A 21,537-nucleotide genomic window follows, 5' to 3' on the forward strand; every position below is an offset into this window, starting at 1 on the left:
TTCTTCCATGGGATTTGGGCATCGCTTACAAGGGCAGCATTTGTTGCCCATCACTAATTGTCCTTGAGAAGGTGGTAGTGAGCCACTTTCTTGAATCGCTGTAGTCCACGTGGTCCAGGTACACCCACAGTGCTGTTCGAGAGGGAGTTCCAGGATTTTGACCCAACAACAATGAAGGAATGGCAACATAGTTCCAATGATAGCCAAGTTCCGCACACATGAGGACGGCCTCAACCGGGATCTTGGGTTCATGTCACACTATCTGTAACCCCCACGACTTGCCTGGGCTTGCAAAATCTCACTAAGTGTCCTGTCTGGAGACAATACACATCTCTTTAACCTGTGCTTACCACTTTCTCCACTCACATTGTCTGTACCTTTAAGACTTGATTACCTGTAAAGACTCGCATTCCAACCATTATTTTGTAAATTGAGTTTGTGTCTTTATATGCCCTGTTTGTGAACAGATCTCCCACTTACCTGACGAAGGAGCAGCGCTCCGAAAGCTCGTGGCTTTTGCTACCAAATAAACCTGTTGGACTTTAACCTGGTGTTGTGAGACTTCTTACAATATAGTTCCAAGTCAGGATGGTGTGTGGCTTAAGACCATAAGGTGAAGGAGCAGAAGTAGGCCATTCAGCCCACGGAACCTGCTCCGCCATTCAATGAGATCATTGATCTGTTATGATAATCTTCAATTCTACTTTCCCACCTTTTCTCCAAACCCCTTGATTCCCTTACTGATTAAAAATCTCTCTATCTCAGCCTTGAATACAAATAATGACCCAGCCTCTACAGCTCTCTACGGTAAAGAATTCCACAGGTTCACTACCCTCTGAGAGACAAAATTCCTCCTCAAGTCTTAAATGAGCAACTCCCTACTCTGTGATTATGCCCTCTGGTTCTAGATTCTCCCACAAGGGGAAGCGATCTCTCAGCATCTACCCTGTCAAGCCCCCTGAGGGTCCTGTAGCTTGGTTCTGGGAAAGGCTAATTCTGGAGCACAAGCCTTTAATATAACTGCTAGGATGTTGTCAGGGTCCATAGTCTTTGCAATCCAGCACTTTCAGCTATTTCTTGATGCCGTGTGGAGTGAATCGAAATGACCGAAGACTGGCATCTGTGATGCCAGGGTCCTCTGGAGGAGGCCAAGCTGAAACATTCACTGGGCGTTTTTGGCTGAAGGTGGTTGCAAATTGATTATAAGGATATTTGTGGAGCCTGCTCCTCTTGTTAGTTGTTTAATTGTTCCCCATCATTCATGACTGTATGTGGCAGGACTGCAGGGCTATATCCGATTCATTGGATATGGAATCACTTAGCTCTGTTTATCATATGCTGCTTATGTTGTTTGGCATGCAAGTAGTCCTGTGTTGTAGCTTCATCGGGTTGACACTTCATTTTTAGTCATGCTGCTGGCGTGCCCTCCTGCACTGTTCATTGAACCAGGGTTAATCCCTTGGCTTGGTGGTAATAGTCGAGTGGAGGGTATGCTGGGCCATGAGGTTACATTTTGTGAATGAATACAATATGGCTGAGAGCACCTTTTGGTTGCCCAGTTTTGAGCTGCTAGGTTGGTTCTGAATCTATCCCATTTAGCACCATGGCATAGTGCCACACAACACAATTTAGGGTATGCTCAGTGTGAAGATAGGACTTGGTCTTCACAGGAGCTGTCCAGTTGTTCACCCCTAACTATAATGTCAAGGACAAAGGAGGGGCCCAAATCAGACACTGCTCCAGAGTCTTTATAACCTCAGCCTGCAAACTTTGAGAATTCGATCTGTCACTAGATTCTGGGTGAGAAAAGCTTGGAGCAGTAGGATACAGCATGGCTTGAATTTGGTTGAAATAACTGAGAAGGTCAGCAGTATTGACACATACCAGCCAGTGCAAAAAATGTCCTTTCACACCCAGCTTTAAGGAAATAAATGAACATATTCAGAAAGCTATCCGAGGAGACTAAGAATTGAACTATTGGTAGGTTTCGATGAAGGCCAGAGTCTACATACTGTGCCTTTGAATATAATTCAAACTTAAGCAGCAACATACAGTCTCATACTGTTCAAACTTATGAATGCAGCAATTCAAGTAGCCAGTTTGGGAGAGACTCTCAGTTTTTCATTCATCCTATTTGGGTTGTCTCCAACAGCAAGAGAAAAACATGCAGACAGTGGTGAGCATGGATCAAATCCAACCCAGAGCTGGTTACTATAGATATCACCACAACAGTCTCATGACTCATAGATGGAACCGAAGGGTGATTCGCTTCCCTGCAAGTCAGGAACCCACAGTCAATACAAGAAAAACTTGCATTTATGTAGCACCTTTCACTCCCTCAAGGATGTCCCAAAGTACTAAGCAGCCAGTGAAGTACTTTTTGAAGTGTGGTCATTGCTGTAATGTAGGAAATGTGACAGGCAATCTGCACATAGCAAATCCCACAAGCAGCAATCTGATAATGACCAGGGAACCTGACTCTTGGTGAAGTATAAATAATGGACAGGAAAATTTCCCCACTCTTCAATAACTGTCAGAGATTCGGAAATGACTGGAAAGGATTAATGTGTAACGTTGTAGAGAGTGAAGCCTGGTGCAAATAAGGGACCCACTGCTAGTAAGTGAGGCATTACCAATGGACTATTGTAATACTTTGCAATACCACTTTCCTGTAGCCAAGTTTAAAAGATGCAATGTCACAAAGTAGAAATGGGAAATGAACACTTACTTTCAGCCATCAGCCATTATATGCTCAAAAGGACAATCTACAAGCCATTCTGCCCAAGATGCGAGAGTTTTGTTTTGGGGGAAATTCAATTCACAGTTTCCCTTTGAAAGAAACAATCTGATTTCATGTTGAAATAGTGGCTGACTTGATCATTGTGGCAATGACAGCAAGTAAAGCAGAATACTGTGGACTTGTTGATCATAACCTCCTTATCAATATAGTTATCCCAGTCTCGTGTACAACTGACCACTTCTTGTTTTGTAATTCTCCCCACCCACTTGTTTTTCTTCCTCTTCTCCAGAGGCCTGCTGACTGTATCAGCAGCTGACTGTTGTACCAGTCTCCAATTCTACCACAGTCAGACAGGCAGGTAGGTAGTGAGCAGCAGCAGTATTAACCCTGTGCTTCAATCTTACCGCCCCTCCTTTCTCTCTCTTTCCCCAAGTATCTCTAACTCCAGTCTCTATCGCCAGTCTTTCCATATTTATCTTCTTTTTCTCCTAATCTCTCTCTCCCCAGTCTTCTTTGTCTCTGCAGTCTCTCTGTCTTTCGCTAGTCTCTTTCACTATCTTTTCTCTCCAGTTTTACTCCTCTGCAGCCTCTCTCCCCAGTTTCTCTCTCTTTCTCCCTCCCTAATCTATCAGCCGGTCTCTCTCTGAGTAGCAAGGTGACGCAATGGTGAGCACTGTTGTCTCACAGCTCCAGGGACCCGGGTTCGATTCCCAGCTTGAGTCACTGTCTGTGTGAAGTTTGTACATTCTCCCTGTGTCTGCTTGGGTTTCCTCCGGGTGCTCTGGTTTCCTCCCACACTCCAAAGATGTGCAAGTTAGGTTGATTAACCATGTTCAACTGCCCCTGTCAGGGGGCTATCAAGGTAAATACATGGGGTTATGGGGATAGGACCTTGGTGGGATTGTGGTTGGTGCAGACTCGATGGGCTGAATGGCCTCCTTCTGCACTGTAGGCATTCTATGATTCTTTTCAGACTCTCTCTCCAGTCTCTTTCATTTGCTCTCCCTCCACAGTCTCTCTTTATTCCTAACTAGAAACTGTGCAATTGTACTCCAGATTTCTAAAGAGAAGAGAGAAAACAGCCTCTCAGATTTGGTGAGAACCATTGGATAGAAAATGGATGGGAATAGGTGAAAAACATGTGACCAGCTCTGCAGGTCAGGCACATTGAGGAATCACCCTGGCCACCCATCACTGTACATGCACTTTCAATACAGATCTTTTTTTTCACAGAAAAGCTGTACGCGTCACCTAGACAGTGCAGCTGTAAAACTGAATATGACAACTTGCAACAGAGTTTGTGCTGAACATTTCATAACTGTTTCTCAAGTTTCTCCTTTAAATCATCCTACGTAATAGATTAGTGTGACTGGTTAGACTGTCGGATCATTAATTAACTTGGTGCTGGTTGTGGCATTGTTGAGCTGTACACTCAGGAAACAAGTGAAATTGGACTGGAAATCAAAAGGAAAAAAATTTGGGAGGGCTGGAGGGGGGGAGGTGGGGAGGGAGCGACGATTCTCCCAAAAAAATTCTAAGTGTCACATTTGTGTGAAAATTGGAGTAAATCACGCTGGTTCTTTCAGTGGGATTTTCAAAATGAATCTCCCACACTGTGCACTGCAGAGTGCCTCAGTGTGAATCATGCTGCAATTCAGGGGGTAGGGCCTGTTCCCACTGGAGAGTCCGGCAGCATTGCACTGAGCGGGCCACTGAGCTGTCAGCGCCTAGATCAACGCATGCGCAGGAGCCCGCACTGCCAGCCTCCCAATCGCTGTCCCTCGAATGTGTCCGGGCCAGCCTGAACCGCTGTTCCCACCCGTCCTGCCTCGATCTCCTGCCCCTCTGGCCAGCCCCAATCTCTCGCCACGCCCCCCTCCCCCCACAGTGCCGACTCCCTCCCCCTCCATCGCTGCAGTGACGACCCCCTCCCACACAGTCCAGACCCCCCCAGCAGGCTGATATCCCCCCATCCCAATGGCCAGCTCCGATCGCTGGTCTCCATCCCTCCCCCACCGATCCCGACTGCAGAGTGGCAGAGGGACCCCTCACCAACATTAATTGTTCTCCTAGAAGCCTCACTCCCATTAGGACCACCCCCTTGGCACTGCCCTATGCCCGATGGGTATGTAAGAACATAAGAACTAGGAGCAGGAGTAGGCCATCTGGCCCCTCGAGCCTGCTTCGCCATTCAATAAGATCATGGCTGATCTTTTTGTGGACTCAGCTCCACTTACCCGCCCGTTCACTATAACTCTTAATTCCTTTACTGTTCAAAAATGTATCTGTCCTTGCCTTAAAAACATTCAATGAGGCAGCCTCAACTGCTTCACTGGGCAGGGAATTCCACAGATTCACAACCCTTTGTGTGAAGAAGTTCCTCCTCAACTCAGTCCTAAATCTGCTTCCCCTTATTTTGAGGCCATGCCCCCTAGTTCTAGTTTCACCCGCCAGTGAAAACAACTTCCCTGCTTCTATCTTATCTATTCCCTTCATAATCTTATATGTTTCTATAAGACCTCCCCTCATTCTTCTGAATTGCAATGAGTATAGCCCCAGCCTACTCAGTCTCTCCTCATAAGACAACCCTCTCAACTCCGGAATCAACCTAGTGAATCTTCTCTGCACCCCTTCCAGTGCCAGTATATCCTTTCTCAAGTAAGGAGACCAAAACTGTACACAGTACTCCAGGTGTGGCCTCACCAGCACCTTATACAGCTGCAACATAATCTCACTGTTTTTAAACTCCATCCCTCGAGCAATGAAGGATAAAATTCCATTTGCCTTCTTAATTACCTGCTGCACCTGCAAACCAACTCCTTGAGATTCCTGCACAAGGACACCCAGGTCCCTCTGCACAGCAGCATGCTGCAATTTTTTATCATTTAAATAATAGTCCAAAAGTTGGGTGGTGCCAAGGTGCCCCCAGGGCATTGGCACTTTACCCCATAGGCAGTGCCGGGGGCCCAGGCTGGCACTGCCAAGGTGCCAATGCCAAGGGGGCACCCCCCCATCGTCCAACTCTCTGGGGGGGGCCTCGATTGCCGCCCCTTTCATTTTAGCGGGGTCGGGACACCAGCTCCCGCAAGTGGGCAGCTACTGTAAATCCCACTGGAGTGAAATAGTCCTGGCTGGCGGGAGAGGCTAGCGGGCCTGCAGACTTCAGTTCCAGGCCCACTCATGATATTCAAAATAGATGATAATGGGAGGCTGCATGCATTAGGCAATTCCACGCAGATTTCCATGCTCAGGCCCGGACGCTCAGCGCAAACCGGCCGCTAGAGTCTCTCCCCCCGCTGCAATAAAAATGCAGTGCAGCGGGATGGGAGAATTGCCCCCATAGCAAGGCAGATATATCCCAATTTGGTTTTTTTTTTGTGTTCTCATTGTCTTTCTATATTCCTCAATTAGTACAAGAGTTAAACTTCTGTAAATGTTTGACTGAAGATCACTTTACACCTTCTGACCAACATATATAGTGCTCGCTGTCTAAAGCCATTGATTTATTACATACAACAGGAGTGACCTAAGTTAAATGACCAGTGAGTTTAAGAAGAGTGTCATTGAGAGGGTTTCTGTGTCCTGATGCTAAAGTCCAGTAACTGGATCCATGCTGATTCTTAATTCAAGCTAGTCACCTCTATGAAAGGGATTATTCAACAATATCAGTTTAAATATAAAGCAAATACAACTTCTTAGCTTGGGAGCAGCTCCTCTTTAACGATCTGGGTCTATCACCCTTTCCCTAGTTTTGTACAGTGGCAAACTCCAAAGAGGACTCAAGACAACTTGTTGAAGAGTTTAACATGGGAAAGGGATTCCAGGAGCTCTTCCATGGGAGCTTGTGCTCATCCTCCAGCTAGCTGACATATTTCATCCCACTATCCCCAGCTGAAATACTACCTCGAGAACCCTGCAAGGCTTTAGCTTTTCATCCACTCTACTTCCTGGATGCAATTTCAAAGCCTAAAGGAAACCTGACAATGGGGCCTGGCCTGAAGCAGGAGGAACAGAAACAGTACAGATGGTGTCAGAGTCACAAACACCAAGAAATGAAGGAAAATGCACAAAGCCAATCTCAGATTCACACATCACATGGAGCGCCCCCTCCATAAACACAAGTTTCATTCTTCCCTATCAGATAGCTGCTGGAGAGATTGTGACCAGAAAGGGTCACACTTCCCCACATGCACTGGTCATGTCCCTGCATCAAACCATTCTGTACAGCACTCCAGAAAAAAGAAAAAATAGAAGGACTTGCATTTATATAACACCTTTCAAAATCATTGGATGTCCCAAAGCACTTTACAAGCAATGAAGTATTTTTTGAAGTGTAATCCCTATTGTAATGTAGGCAGTGCGGAAGCCAATTTGGATTCAGCAAAATCCCACAAGTAGCCATGATAGGCACCAGATAATCTGTTTATAGTGTTGGATATTTGCGGAATAAATATTGGCCATGACACTAAGATAACTCCTTTTCGCTTCTTCAAAATAGTGCCATGGGTTATTTTGTTCTGCAGATGAGGCCTCAGTTTACCATCGCATCCAAAAGACAGCAGTGCTGTAATGTAGGCAGTGCACTGCTCCATCCATACTGCATTGGAGTGTCAGCCTTGATTTACATGCCAAAGCCCTGGCGATGAACACAGAATGTAGTGATTCAGAGGCAAGCGTGTTAACCAACTAGACAATCACTTTCCAGTCCAGCCTCATTAATCCAGGAGACCCAGCTCAGCCAAAGCAAATAAGATCATAGAATCATAGAATCCCTACAGTGCGGAAGGACGCCATTCAGCCCATCGAGCCGGCACCGACAACAATCCCACCCAGGCTCTATCCCTGTAACCCCAAGCGCTGTGAGGCAGCAATGCTAACCACTGTACTGCTGGACTGCCCCGTGAGGATGTTTGCCTTTATGAGAAAGACTAGAACTAGAGAACACAGTTTAAAAATAAGGGGTCGCCCATTTAAGATGGAGGTGAGGGGTGGAGTTTTGCCGCCCCGTCGCAGTGGGGGTAGTGCCATAAAATGCAGCGAGCCGTTCAAAACTCCCCTGACTTTGGCGGGATCCACCTGAGGAGATTTCCTTTTCTCTCAGTGTTAATAGTCTTTGGAACTCTTCCCCGGAGAGCAATGGAGGCAGGGCCATTGAATATTTTTAAGGCAGAGGTAGATAAATTTTTGACTAAGAAGGGAGTCAAAGGGTAACGGAGTAGATGGAATTGTGGAGGTGAGGCCACAATCAGATCAACCGTGGTCTTATTAAATATGGAGCTGGCTCTAAAGGGCCGAATGGCCTATTCATGCTCCTAGTTCAAATGTTCATAGTGTTGTCTTGGTGTTCTCACTGGCGAGAAAGGTTCACAATGAGCAGACTTGCTGCTGGCTACAAAATGTATCCTCTTCTGTGACCTAGTGCACTCTCTCTCACAAGAGAAACATGTGGCTGAAACATGTGTGGGAAAGATGCCAATCAAAACAAGTACGATTTGGTCTTCTCCTAGAACTGGGGAAGTAACAGTTAGGATGGAGTCTCTTCCTGGAGACCCACTTGGAACTAATTACACTGCAATTGTGTAATTGGCCATTAGGGGCACTGCTCTCAAACCAAGGTGATCACCAGGCCTCCAAGACTAAGGAACTTCCTTCGGGACCAGCAGTCTCAACCCCTGACCTACATTCCTCTCATGGGAAATGTACAAGCAGGATGTGCTGTAACTTCATAAATTATATATGAGAACATACACTCACATAAAATACTTATGATAGTGCATCGAAACATGAGAATGGTTTCTTCATGATACAATGTAAAACATTTCCGAATGTACACCTATAACAGCTTTGTAAAATATTTATTGATACCCAAATTAAATCTGTAAAAATAATACTCAGTTTTTGTCTGTCTGGAGTGTTTTGATTGGTCACTTTAAGGACCATGAGATTATTTAGTGGGTAGTGCTTGGCATGTACAGAGGCATGTGAAGCACCGGGAGGACTGAAGCTCGAGATGTACATGCAGTTCCCAATGAATGTCGATGGCAAGGTAGTAGTAGGGTTGGTGGACCCCAGTGAGTCCAGTTCCTGGATCCCATTTCTGCAGTGTCTAATTTTCAGTAGAGTCTTTTAAGGGTTTGGGTTGGTTCAGGTCACAAATCCAGGCCCTGCATTCCCAACCTGGCTGGCTCCATTGAGGATATAGGTACATTCTAATACCCCCAAACTTTCCACAATTTGGGGCAGCTTTCCAGGGTATGGAGCAGGTTTGAAGTGGAGATTGGTGGAGAATAAAAAATAGCTGAAGGCAAGGAGAGCCAAACAACATTTGCTAGCTGGAGAGATTGTTTCCATGAGTGATCGGATAGAATTGATAAGAAGGATGGGGATAGAAAGAGCGGGGAGAGGATGAGGAAAATGACAACAGTCTATACTTTCCAGGGTTCCTGCACTGGATAATCTCAATGGGCATCCCATCACACAAAGGATTTTCATGGAGTTGGGGAGGCTTCATGGAAATGGCAACCAGGAGCCAGTTCCTGGATAAAAGTAAATTACTGCGGATGCTGGAATCTGAAACAAAAATAGAAGATGTTGGAAAATCTCAGCAGGTCTGACAGCATTCGTAGAGAGAGAACAGAGCTAACATTTCAAGTCTGGATGACCCTTGTCAGAGTCTGGACCCCATTTCCACAGTGTCTAATTTTCATTTAAACCTTTTAAGGGTGTGTGTTGGTTCAAGTCATGAATCAGGGCCCTGCACTCCTGACCTGGCTGGCTTCCTTGAGACTATAGGTATGTCCTAGTCCCCCCAAAATTTCCACAAGTTGAGACAGCTTTTCAAAGATTCATGATTCATGACACCTCAGAGGTGTCATAAATCATTCTCTGCAGGAGGGAGATTTTTGGAAGTTAAGTTCAAAAGGTGCCCTTCATGTCTCCCGTGCTAAATTATGCCCCCCACCCACTCCCTATGCTTCTCCATCCCTAGCTATGCCATTTACTACCCCCATGACCTCTTATGCCCTCCATTCAAGCTATGGCACATCCATATCCATTCATTCATTCTATTCTGTAAATAAACAATGAATCCTACCGTGACAAAGAAATATTTTTAAATGGTTAAAAACAGTCATTCATACCTAACTTCCTACTTTCTGGAAAAATAAACTTTGCTACAAACTAATAAAAGTGTTAAGTCATCCAGACCCTTTAATGCATCACTAGCAGAAACTGCAAACACTTGAATCCTCTTTAACTTAATAAACAATGTGAAATTGACAGAAGAGATCAGAGAGAGAGAGCTTTAAAGCAATGTTTCCCTGTAGATCAGCTGTTTCAATAGTCTAATGAATTTCTGGGCCAAACCTCATTATGCTTTCTTGGCTTACAACCCAGGAATCCATTAGACTGCTGAAACAGCTGAGCCCCAGGGAAAGCATTGCTTGACTGATAGCTCTGCTGTCTGATCTCAATTCTCACTACCTGCCTCAAGGATGAAAATTCAGCCCCAAAATCAGTTTCAACAAAAGAGCAATTATAATGTCGCTGTGAAGCATGAATCCTAAACAAATGCCTTGTCGTGGAACCACTTTAGTAATTAGGAAACCGTTTCCTTCAAATATTCAATGCTGAAATTATAACTGGAGATTTCAAGGAAATATTTTTCAAATACTATTGAGTTCAACCAATGTGAACCCTCCCTTTTAATTCAGGAGGAGACAGTACCAATTAGACATTTCTGTTTGATGACTAGAAACAAGTCACAAGGCTAAACTCTTGACAAATTTTGTGCTTAATATCCCTCGGCCTGTTTTTACGCATGGACAACTTATTGTAGTTTTTCTCAGAGTGAACAGTTTTGATTCTGTTAAAGTTTTTGGTGAAATAATAACTAGAAATCCTGTAATGTTGCAACAAAGATACTAATTTGATGTTTGCAGGTCTCCGCTAGTATATTTGATAAACTATAGAATATGCTATAGGAGGATGTGCTTACTAAAAGTGAAAATCTATTGGAAAGAGTGAAACGACGACTTCCCTATTTTTCCCGGAATACACTTTGATCCCCTCCAATTGAGGAATAGATCTATAAAATCTCCTTTTTTCCCACACTGTGGATTGCACAGCTTGAGACGGAAGGTTTAACTCTGTTGCAAAATGTAAAGCTGCATTCAACACAAGCAGAACATTCACATTTTGGGCGTGTTGCTTTTTTCTACTGAAACAAACAACCAGTTTTCACTTCCCGTGACCTCAGCCTTCCTGCTCACACTGGAAAGAGCCGTTTGAAATCTCTATTTAGCAATTACGTAAAACAAGGGATGAGGTGGTCACCACAGTGCCAAACCCAAAGCCACACTTGGAGAATAACATTGAAAAAAATTAATGCACTTTTTCTGATGGGCATTGCGTCTTTAACAGAATGTGCGTTAATGCAGTAACATTCTGCTTTTGTCTTGTCCTATCTAATTTAGTCTCTTTTCAGTTCACTTCCTGTATATTATACAAAGTCACTTGATTCCAATTATCTGATTACTTTTTATTCATTCGTGGAATGTGGTCTCGACTGGTTAGATCAGCATTTTTTGCCCATCCCTAAATGCCCTTGAGAAGGTGGTGGTGAGCTGACTTCCTGAACTGCTGCAGTCCATGTGGTGTAGGTGTAGCCACAGTGCTGATAGGGAGGGGGTTTCAGGATTTTGACCCAATTCTAACAGTGAAGGAACAGCAATATATTTCCAAATCAGGATAGTGTGTTTCCTTCCTTGACCAGAAAAGTTGATTAGTATTGCAAGAGCATGAATTTACTCATTAAAAAGATATTCATGTTGTTAAGTACCAGCTCTTGTAATGATTTTAATTGGTAATTAATCCACAAATGCACTCATTTCATGAAACTCATGGAGAAGTTCAGGATGAGCTTCTTTTTTCATGAGGCTAACAGCAAAGCAGTGCAAACCCCCCAGCATCTTGTGGTGATTCACAGTCTATGGATTACCGTTTCCTCACCATAAATTGCTGGACGTTCACACATTAATAATGGTAAGCACCATTAATCTTGGTATTTAGGCAACCAGTGCTGGCCCTTACTTAATATAAGCCTCAGTTTAAATCACTTTTACAATCAGGAGTCAAGTTAAACTAGCATGTGGTCCTGCTTTTCCCAATTTTGAGAGCTGAGCACAGCTGACAATATATTCATGATTCTCACCACTCTGGAACAGTACCTGGCAATAACTACAACAGGCAATAAAAGAAAGAAGTTGCATTGATATAGCAACTTTTGTGACTTCAGGACACTCCAAAGCCCTTTACAACCAATGAAGTGCTTTTGAAGGATATTTGCTGCAGCAGTTTTGGAATCGTACCTTCCAATTTGTGCACAGCAAGCTCCCACAAACAGCAAATACCAGATAACCTTGGTATGGTTGAGAGAAGAATTTACCAAGGATACCGAGAATACTCCTCTTCTTCAAACTGTGCTGTGTTTACATTGACCTGAGAGGCTGGGTGAAACCTAGCTTCAGCATCTTATCTAAAAGAGTGCACAGCACTCCCTCATTACTGCACTGAATTACCAACCTGCATTATATGTCAGACTTTAGAATGAGATTTAAATCCGAAAACTTCAGACTTTATTGTAAAATTCCTGGCTACAGATCTTGCAATCTAGCTTCCCTGCAAATTGTTCACAGATATGGGTGACATGGTGGCACAGTGATAGCACTCCTATCTCACAGCTCCAGGGACCTGGGTTCAGTTCCCGGCTTGGGTCACTGTCTGTGTGGAGTTTGCACGTTCTCCCCGTGTCTGCGTGGGTTTCCTCCGGGTGCTCCGGTTTCCTCCCACAGTCCAAAGATGTGCAGGTTAGATTGATTGGCCGTGCTAAATTGCCCCTTAGTGTCCTGGGATGTGTAGGTTAGAGGGTTAGTGGAGTAAATGTGTGGAGTTGTGGGGATAGGGATAGGGGTGGGATTGTTGTCGGTGCAGACGCGATGGCCGAATGACCTCCTTCTGCACTGTAGGGATTCTCTGTGTATGGTGGGACAGTTTATTTTTCAAACAATAAACATTTTTCTTGGAATTTCTAAACTGAACTCTTAGTGAAGTGAAAAATGATATTTAGCAAAGTGAGCATCATGTGAATATGTGTGTATATGTGCATCCTGTCTCACAGCCTCAAGAGTCCCTTGTTTCACCGTCCTCCTATCCCGCTGTTTGTAGCCACAGTGAACACAAAGTCACACACGGTGCAACCCAAACAACTCCAGCTGGCAACACTCCACCACCCCAGCCTGAGCTGACAGAAGTCTCAACTTCAGCGTGGCAGGGTGAGGGTGCAGTGTCGACTCCTAACAATGCGGAGTTTGTTCAGTGTGCGACCGCACATGAAACTGTCACTTTCTAAGTCACCCTGTTGTGTGCTACGGTATTGTGCTCAGTGGTCTTGTTGCTTTATGTTAAGGAAACATTGAAGAAAACAGTAATGGGAGATTCCCCACTGTATTTTGTATTCCGTCCTCACTCCTTGATGTTCTGGTGGTTGTTTGCACAGAGCAAGCCCTGAGACCAGGATTTTATTTCAAGAGATTTATTTTGCATTTATTTCCATTAATCGACCTTTGTGGTTATTTCTGGGTTGTTTTTTTTTATTTAATTCTGCCAGGACTTGCTTGAAACAGCTCTGAGAGTGAAAGAATGTCTAAATCCCTTTCTCAATCCCATGTAGGTGCCAGGAGAACACTTCCATTCTTGTAGGGAACCTCAGTGAAGGCTGGAAACCTATTTACTGCATGTCTCATCTCTTAGTCTCTGAACGCCACAGATAGTGGAGTTAAATCCTGCAGTATATCTGAAATCAATCAAAGTGACATCTTCAGCAATTTCAGAAATTGCTCAGGTCATTTTGAAGACATCCTCGATCCCACTTGAGTTTTCTCCTGGGGCACATTTCTACTGATAACTGCAGCCTTCTCACAGGAATACAAACATGATAAGTGGCAATGACTCCTTTGCATGTTATTCTCTTACCTTTAAAAGTATAATTTTAAAGTAAGCATGAAGTGGTATCCATGCATCTATGCAGCAGTACTGAACGGGCAATGTCATTTGATCTCAGACTCATTCAAACGTTGAGCTGGGATAATGGCACCAAGTTTCATGGCAAGAAAGATCCTAAGGTCATAAAAAATAGGAGCAAGTGTAGGCCAGTTGTCCCCTCAAGCCTGCTCTTCCATTCAATAAGATCATGGCTTTACTCTCCTGCCTGTTTACCGTAACCCTTTGATTCCCTCAAAAATCAAACATCTGTCAAACTCAGTTTTGAATATATTCAATGACCCAGCTTTCACTGCTCTCTTAGAGATTTCCAAAGATTAACCACCTCAGGGAAGAAACTTCTCCCCATCTCTGCCTTACCTGCCCCATGGCCCAGAGTTCTAAATTCCCCCAATAGGAGAACCCTCCTCTCAGCTTTCACCCTGTCAAGACCTCTCAGAATCTAATATGTTTCAATAGATCACCTCTCATTTTTCTAAACTCCATTGATTACAGGCTCAACCTTACCTCATAAGACAACCATTCATCCTTCCACTCAACCTAGTGAAACTTCTCTGAACTGCTTCCACTGCAAGGATATGTATCCCTTCTTCACGAAGGAAACCAAAACTGTACACAGTTCTCCAGGTGTGGTCGTACCAATGCCTTGTACAGTTGTAGCAAGACTTCTCTACTTTTACACTCCATCCCCTTTGCCATGAATGTCAGTCCTGTACATGAGCTCATAGCTGTTGCTGAGTATGATTTGATTCAGTGCATCTTATCTTAAAGCAGGCACTTAGAAATTTCAGCCTGTAACACCGTTACTTTTTCCACATAAGCATTGCTCCCCTCACAATCACTTGCCAGAAGCTTTGCATGGCACATTATCTATGGTGGGCAATGTTATTTGATACAACTCTGTTTCGAGGGCCTGTGTTCCATTTGAAGAAAATTTGATCAGAGGTTAAATAAAGAAGTCTGGCGGAGGTTCAAATAGAACATAAACATCCGGATGGACCTGTTGGGTCGAATAGCTTGTTGCTGTGCTGTAAATACTTTGTAATACTTTAGAATTTTTGTAAATGGATTGACGAAAAGGGATGGACACTGTTTTCAAATCTATTCCTGTTTTCTCTTGTGGATCGTGGTTCACTCAAAGGTACTCTATCAAATTGATCAATTAAAAAAATGTGTTTCTATCCAGAGGCCGCTGGAACTTGTATTTTAATGTAGGTAACTGAGGTAAAGAGAGGTTAGATAAAGCATTACATTGAGAACTGAACCAACTTGCCACTTCTTCTCTTCACACAGTTCCTCAAGTCCTCAAAAGCTGTGCAGAATTCATTGAGAAACATGGCATCGTAGACGGGGTCTACAGGCTCTCAGGAATTACATCCAACATTCAGAGGCTGAGGTAAGGCATCCCTTGCAATGTACTGTTTCATGCATTTTTATTAGCCTGAAATTATTTGGGCTTAGAGCATCTAAATTTCTCAAGGGTGAGGAAAGTGTTACCCCCAGATGTGAATCAGTGCATCGGGCTTGATCTTACAGAGGTGCCAAGTTTAAAGCTGCATTAGAGCAATAACATAGCCTGGACCTTACCCAGTGGAAGCAGTCCTGAACCTAACCCTTACTGTGACTTCTTCCTAAATACCGGTGAAAGGCCTCAGGTTTTACAGTGACTGGGATTTTAAACAGTGAAAGTGAGGTACAGATGGTTTCAAAAATTTCTGATGTATTAAATGCATTTTATTAATCGCAAAATTAGGTTTTCAGGAGGTTTGCCTTATTTTGTCTGCAGAATATTTTTCAAAATGAAGGCAAAGATAGGAGACTTCCTCGAGTCAATTTTCAGTTCTATACCCAGTGTGAATGGGAACAGTAAAGGCCTCAAATTTGAGCCTTACTGCCTCATTAACACCACTGAAGATGCTGGTGACAATTTCAAATGGACCGAGGTTTGGGTGCCCAAAGAGCTTGCCTATCAGCTGCTTTCTTCTGCGATTTGTCAGTGTTGGACTAGAACTGGTAGGGAATGTTCTGTGCACGTTCTGGGAAATACAGCACATGCTCCTTCAAATCGTGAACAAAAATAATCTATCCACCGCCCAGGCACTCCACCCTCCACGGTCATGATCCCTTTGCCCAGACTTACCTCACCACAACAAGCCAACATTGGAAGGTCTCAATTTGGCGAGCTGCAGCAGAACACCCTACCCTCCCCCACTACCCCTCTCCACTCCTCCCCAATTCCCCTTCCTACCCCTCCTCCTTACTGTACACCAGCTCCCTATCCTGAGGTTAATGAGTGCCTCACCATTGCGGCTGCTACTTCACAACAGGTACACTTGACTAGTCAGTTACGCAAATGTCAAAATCAACCCTGTGATCTGTGTGAGCCACGCAGGGTCATGGGAAGATTGCCAGCTGCTCTTCTCCTTGCCATCGTTTTCAAATGTTTGTTTCCATAGTAAGTTAATTAAAATAAAGTTGCTTGTGTCGCATACTCAGATTCTTGAAACCCAAACAATGTGTGTTGAGTTTCTCATTAACATTCCATGGGAACTTCTTCATTCATTACCCCTTGGTCATGGGGGATTCACACCACAAAAACATATGGTTTTGAGTAGTCCTTTATTTCTGGCACAGATACCCTGGCTCTGTGGGCACATCGAGCTTTTGCAATGTCTAATATCTCACCCTGAAAGAGTTTCTACCAGGGAATGAGAAATGGTGCTGTTTCATCATTCTGAAAGACTCCAGATGGGTCTTGCTTGTAGAGAAACAACTTGCATTCATCACATTTTTACTATGTCCTCAGGATATTCCAAAGTGCTCCTCAACCAATGGGTTACTTTTGAGGCAAATATCTCAGCTCGTGCAACAAATGGCAATTGTATAAATGACTGGATTGGTTGTTGTGAAGGTGTCAGTTGAGGGAAAAATGGTGGCCATGAAACAAGGAGAATGCTTTGACAAATAGAGCCTCGAGATATTTTACAACCAACTGACCAGACAGTGGAGGTCTCATTAGCGTCTATTGAAAATCCACTACCTAGAACAATGCAGCACTCCGTCACTACTGCACTGAATTATCATGTGCTCAAGTGAGAAAGAGACCAGCTGGATTGCTGTCCCTCTTGGATTGTTTCCAATGCTCATTAATCACTGTCGTCTCCATCTTCTTGCTTATGCTTGTTTGCTTCTACGTATCATTTCAGTTGTAAATAAATCCGGATATTACTTTTAGCCTGTACAATGGTCTGGCATTGTGTTCTTTTCTACCATCTAAGGTGATAGGAGACCATGGTGGGCAATGGATGATTTACTGTCATCAGGGGTTAATCATTAGACTATGCTTATGCAAATTGAAACTCAACAAAGTTTAGAGAAAAGGAGTGGGTGGTGAGTGCGGGGGCATTGGGTAACTGTGCAAAATGTTTAATTTGCCATCTGTTACCCGTAATGGATGAGAGTGGAAAGGGAAATCAAGCATGCTATCTAATAGGGTGGGATTTTCTGGCCCCATCAAAGACAGTGGACCTTTGGCTGGCTAATCACGTCTGCTGTGGTGGGAATTGCTATGTCAGAGCTGGAAAATCCCAGCCTTTCTCGTCTGTTTATTGAAAATGCATTAGCCATTTTGTTGCATTTCCGGGGCTTCTGAGCCTTCAAAAGCAAGATTATTTCAGCTGTCGTGGATGAGTTCCAGCGCTCCGTGCCTCTGCAAAAACTCAATTTTCCCTTGAAATCCAGAGACCCCCTATGGTAACACAGGCAAGGCAATTAACAGCAAACTGCTCTCACAGCACCAGAGCCAAAGGAGAAACTTGCCTCTTTAAGATGATTTCAGTCTGTAAAACGAGTTAGGGTATGTTCCATCAGACCTCATGCTTAAATCTAAAATATGAAGCAAATTTAATAAAGGGGCAAAAAAGAAGCATCTCATCCAATAACTAGCATCATACAGTTATATATTTACAGTAGGAAGTATGTGATCTTCTAGAGTAAACACTATAATAAGCTATTGTTTTATAGGTAACCTGGTCTTTTTCTGTCTTCTAATCTTTTCTGACAATGAGCCAGTCTACCTCATCTTTTCCTGTGAATCTGCCAATTGCTTTGACTTCCTTACAATAACTTAATTCAGTACATTGAACAGACACTGCCACTCACACACTCTTTCGCTTCTTGCTATGGGTCGTGTGTGTTTTTCATAACTGACAGCCCGATTCAAAATAATTGCCTGCCACACATTTAGCAAAGCAAGTAACCCGTCTGTGTTTGTTCAGCTTTGTTCCTGCCCTCAAACATAGATTCAGAAAAAAAATGCTCAAACCGACCCTAGAACAGAAAATAATCTTCATACGAGGACCTGAACCACAATTGTGACTTGACTGTGCAGCCTTTATCTCAATCTAGTGCAATTTTTCTCATGCAATCCTTCAAGAATAGGTGTTGGGAGAAAAGGCCCAAAATGTAACAATAGTCATAGTTTGACATCGTTTCCATTAGTAGGAGAGACTAGGATCCGAGGGCACAGCCTCAGAATAAAGAGACAACCCTTTAGAAACGAGATGAGGAGGAATTTCTTCAGCCAGACGTTGGCGAATCTGTGGAATTCATTGTCACAGAAGGCTGTGGAGGCCAGGTCATTGAGTGTATTTAAGACAGAGATAGATATGTTCTTGATTGGTAAGGGGAATAAAGGTTATGGGAAAAGGTGGGAGAATGGGGTTGAGAAACTTATCAGCCATGATTGAATGGCAGAGCAGAATCGATGGGCCGAATGGCCTAATTCTGCTCCTATATCTTACGGTCTTATGGACTGCACCTCCCAAACTCATGCCACAGAAATAAAAATGCAGCTGGTGAATGGGAACTTCAGCACCTGCAAATTCTCCTCCATGTCACAGCATCGTGATGTGGAAATATATTGCAAGTCCTTCATCATCACTGGGTCAAAATCTTGGCACTCCCTCAAGGAATGCAGTGTTTCAAAAGGGTGGCTCAGCACTATCTTTTCAAGGGCCGTTAGTATGGGCAATAAATTCTGGCCTTGCCTGCAGTGCCCATCTCCCATTAACTAATAGTGTCCTGAGCCAGAAGCTTCAGGTTCAAGTCCAACACCAGGACTTGTTGGCCGCAGAAGGAGCGTTCATAATGTGGTTAATTTGGCTGATGATCAGCTCGGTGTCCTTCCAGCACTTCTCCCACTATTCCCCAAAGGGAAATAGTGTGAAAATACACTTAAAACAAAATAAATAGATAAATAAAGAATTACAGCCATGAGTCAAAAAGACATGGATTATTAAATATTCACAAACCTTAGATCAAAATGAAAAGTAAACTGGCAAGTGCTACAAGAAGAATTTTTAATCTAAATGCTCATTACAGGATACATTTTTTATCCAAGCTTCAACATATTTAATTACAACCGATGGAATCTCAAAGTTTTACTAAAGAAACCACAGTGGGCTGCTTTCACTACCAATATGGCATGTCATATGGTTCCTATCTGACAGAAAGCTGCAATAGCTGTACAATATAGATAGGGTACTGCAAATGCCCAAATACCGGTATTGTCCGCAAACCAGACATTATTTTCCCACACTCCAAGTGGCTTAGTGAACCTTGACCCCCATCTAACCCAGTTCAGAAAAGTTTGGAGAGTTGCTGCATCGGACATTTTCCGCGCTCCCAGTTAGTTAGTGAACTAGGTATGAGACTTTCAGCCATGCCTATACACTTTCCGCACAAAAAACAACTTGCATTCATTCTAGGGCTTAAACATCCCGAGCCATTTTACAGAGAAACAGGTTGGATTTTCATCCCTGAGGCAGGAATCAGGGGTTAGAAATTTTCCCAACATCACCATCCTGCCTCCATCCTGGCAGTGCCCATCAGCAGGATTTTCATCCAGGAGGAAGCAGGGAGAGCCTGGGGTCAGGCTAAGGCAGAGACAGAGGTGGGCCTATGTCAAAGCAGCCAGGCTAAAAGACCCACCTCTGTTTGTAAAGATATCAGCCCAGTTCTGAAGTTCATTATAAAGCCCACCCACACCCTCATCAGCCTTACCCTCATCCCCTAACCCGTATCACCCTCCGATCCAATCAAACCCATCGCAACCCTCCTTCAGCCCTCCTCACTCCCCCTTCATCCTGCTCAATCCCTTCACCCTGCCCAGCCACCTTCATTCTCTCCTCCTCAAGCCAATAACCCAGTTTCCACTTTATAAATAGAGCTCACAAGTCCTATAATAACATTTGGAAAGGTTTGAAAAGCTCATAAATCTGTCAAGAAAAACAAACACCACTTGAATAGGCATTTTTAAAAATCCCCTTAGAAGCTTGTAAATCTATCAACTTAATAAAACTCACATTCCCCGAGACAGCTGTGTAAATAAATCCTGCAGTACAGGATCAATTAGTGCCTCTGAAAATTACCAAAAAGGCAGATATCTGTCAAACCTTTCAAACAGCAAAACAGATAGATGAGCTGTTCTATGACAAATGTGTGAAAGTCATGGAAAAAGTTTACACAATTAGTTGTTGAGCTATGCCTTTCATGTTGTGCAAGGCAGAATAGCATTTTATCCAGTGGGTGATCTACTGAAGACCTTCCACTTTTACAATGGTGCTCTTACATTTGACAGCTTACCAGTTGTCAGAAGCAACAACTCTGCAACCACATTATTTAATGGTCACCTACCTTTCCCAGTCACAACACTGCCAACATTCACTTCAGTAAAATTAACTCAAAATGCGGCTGTCTCGCTGAAAGTTGCAGAGGTTCTGAAATGACCACTTCCAGAATGGTGTTGGCAAATTCTAGGCAGCAGCAGCATGCAGTGTTCCCGACCCGACCCCTTTTCTGCTCCGTTGAAAATAAACAGAGATGGAAATGGGGCTGGGATATCTGGATCATCACCGACTACGACCAGTTGAGGAGGAGTAAATTGACTTCCCTGTTTTTTCAGCCCCCTTGGTTGGTCACAACAAACTTATTTTCTCCATCAATGCCTTTTCTAATCCAAATGTATTAATTTGTTAATAAGGAATTAATCAAACTGGGTTTTCTTGTGTCTAAGAAAAAGTAGGTTTATCAGTTACTAAACATGAGAAAACATAATAATGATGCAATGACACTCACAGAGATCATAGAATCATAGAAACCCTACAGTGCAGAAAGAGGCCATTTGGCCCATCGAGTCTGCACCGACCACAATCCCACCCAGGCCCTACTCCCATATCCCTACATATTTACCCGCTAATCCCTCTAACCCACGCATCTCAGGACACTAAGGGGCAATTTTAGCACGGCCAATCAACCTAACCCGCACATCTTTGGATTGTGGGAAGAAACCGGAGCACCCGGAGGAAACCCACGCAGACACGAGGAGAATGTGCAAACTCCACACAGACAGTGACCCCAAGCCGGGAATTGAACCCAGGTCCCTGGAGCTGTGAAGCAGCAGTGCTAACCACTGTGCTTCCGTGCCACCCATATCAGAAGTAAGTAAGCTAAAGCCCAAATAAAAGTTTAGAGAATATATGAGGAGTTCTTTTGCATATCTGTGAGGCATAATTTGTTGAATGTGCCAGCCATCTGAGGTGAGCTGCTTTCATTTAAAATCCTGGAGTTAATTGGAAGTTCAGATACTATCCTTTGTTGGAGGCACTCTTAGCTTCAGGGAGCGATTCCTTACTGTGTTTTCCAGCATTTCTTTTCCAGGTGACTTTGATGATTTCTCT

General features: G+C 43.7%; 1 protein-coding gene across 1 annotated transcript in view; it reads left to right on the forward strand.

Annotated features, from left to right (window-relative positions):
* Positions 1-21,537, forward strand: part of arhgap31 (Rho GTPase activating protein 31) — a 97,500-nt gene that overhangs the window by 32,241 nt on the left and 43,722 nt on the right. The window contains exon 2 of the mRNA XM_078232452.1: positions 15,092-15,194. Within this exon, the coding sequence (XP_078088578.1) occupies positions 15,092-15,194 (103 nt within the window). The remainder of the gene's footprint in view (positions 1-15,091; positions 15,195-21,537) is intronic.

This window comes from Mustelus asterias, chromosome 17 (assembly GCF_964213995.1).
Source record: "Mustelus asterias chromosome 17, sMusAst1.hap1.1, whole genome shotgun sequence".
In the NCBI taxonomy this organism is placed as follows: Eukaryota; Metazoa; Chordata; class Chondrichthyes; order Carcharhiniformes; family Triakidae; genus Mustelus; species Mustelus asterias.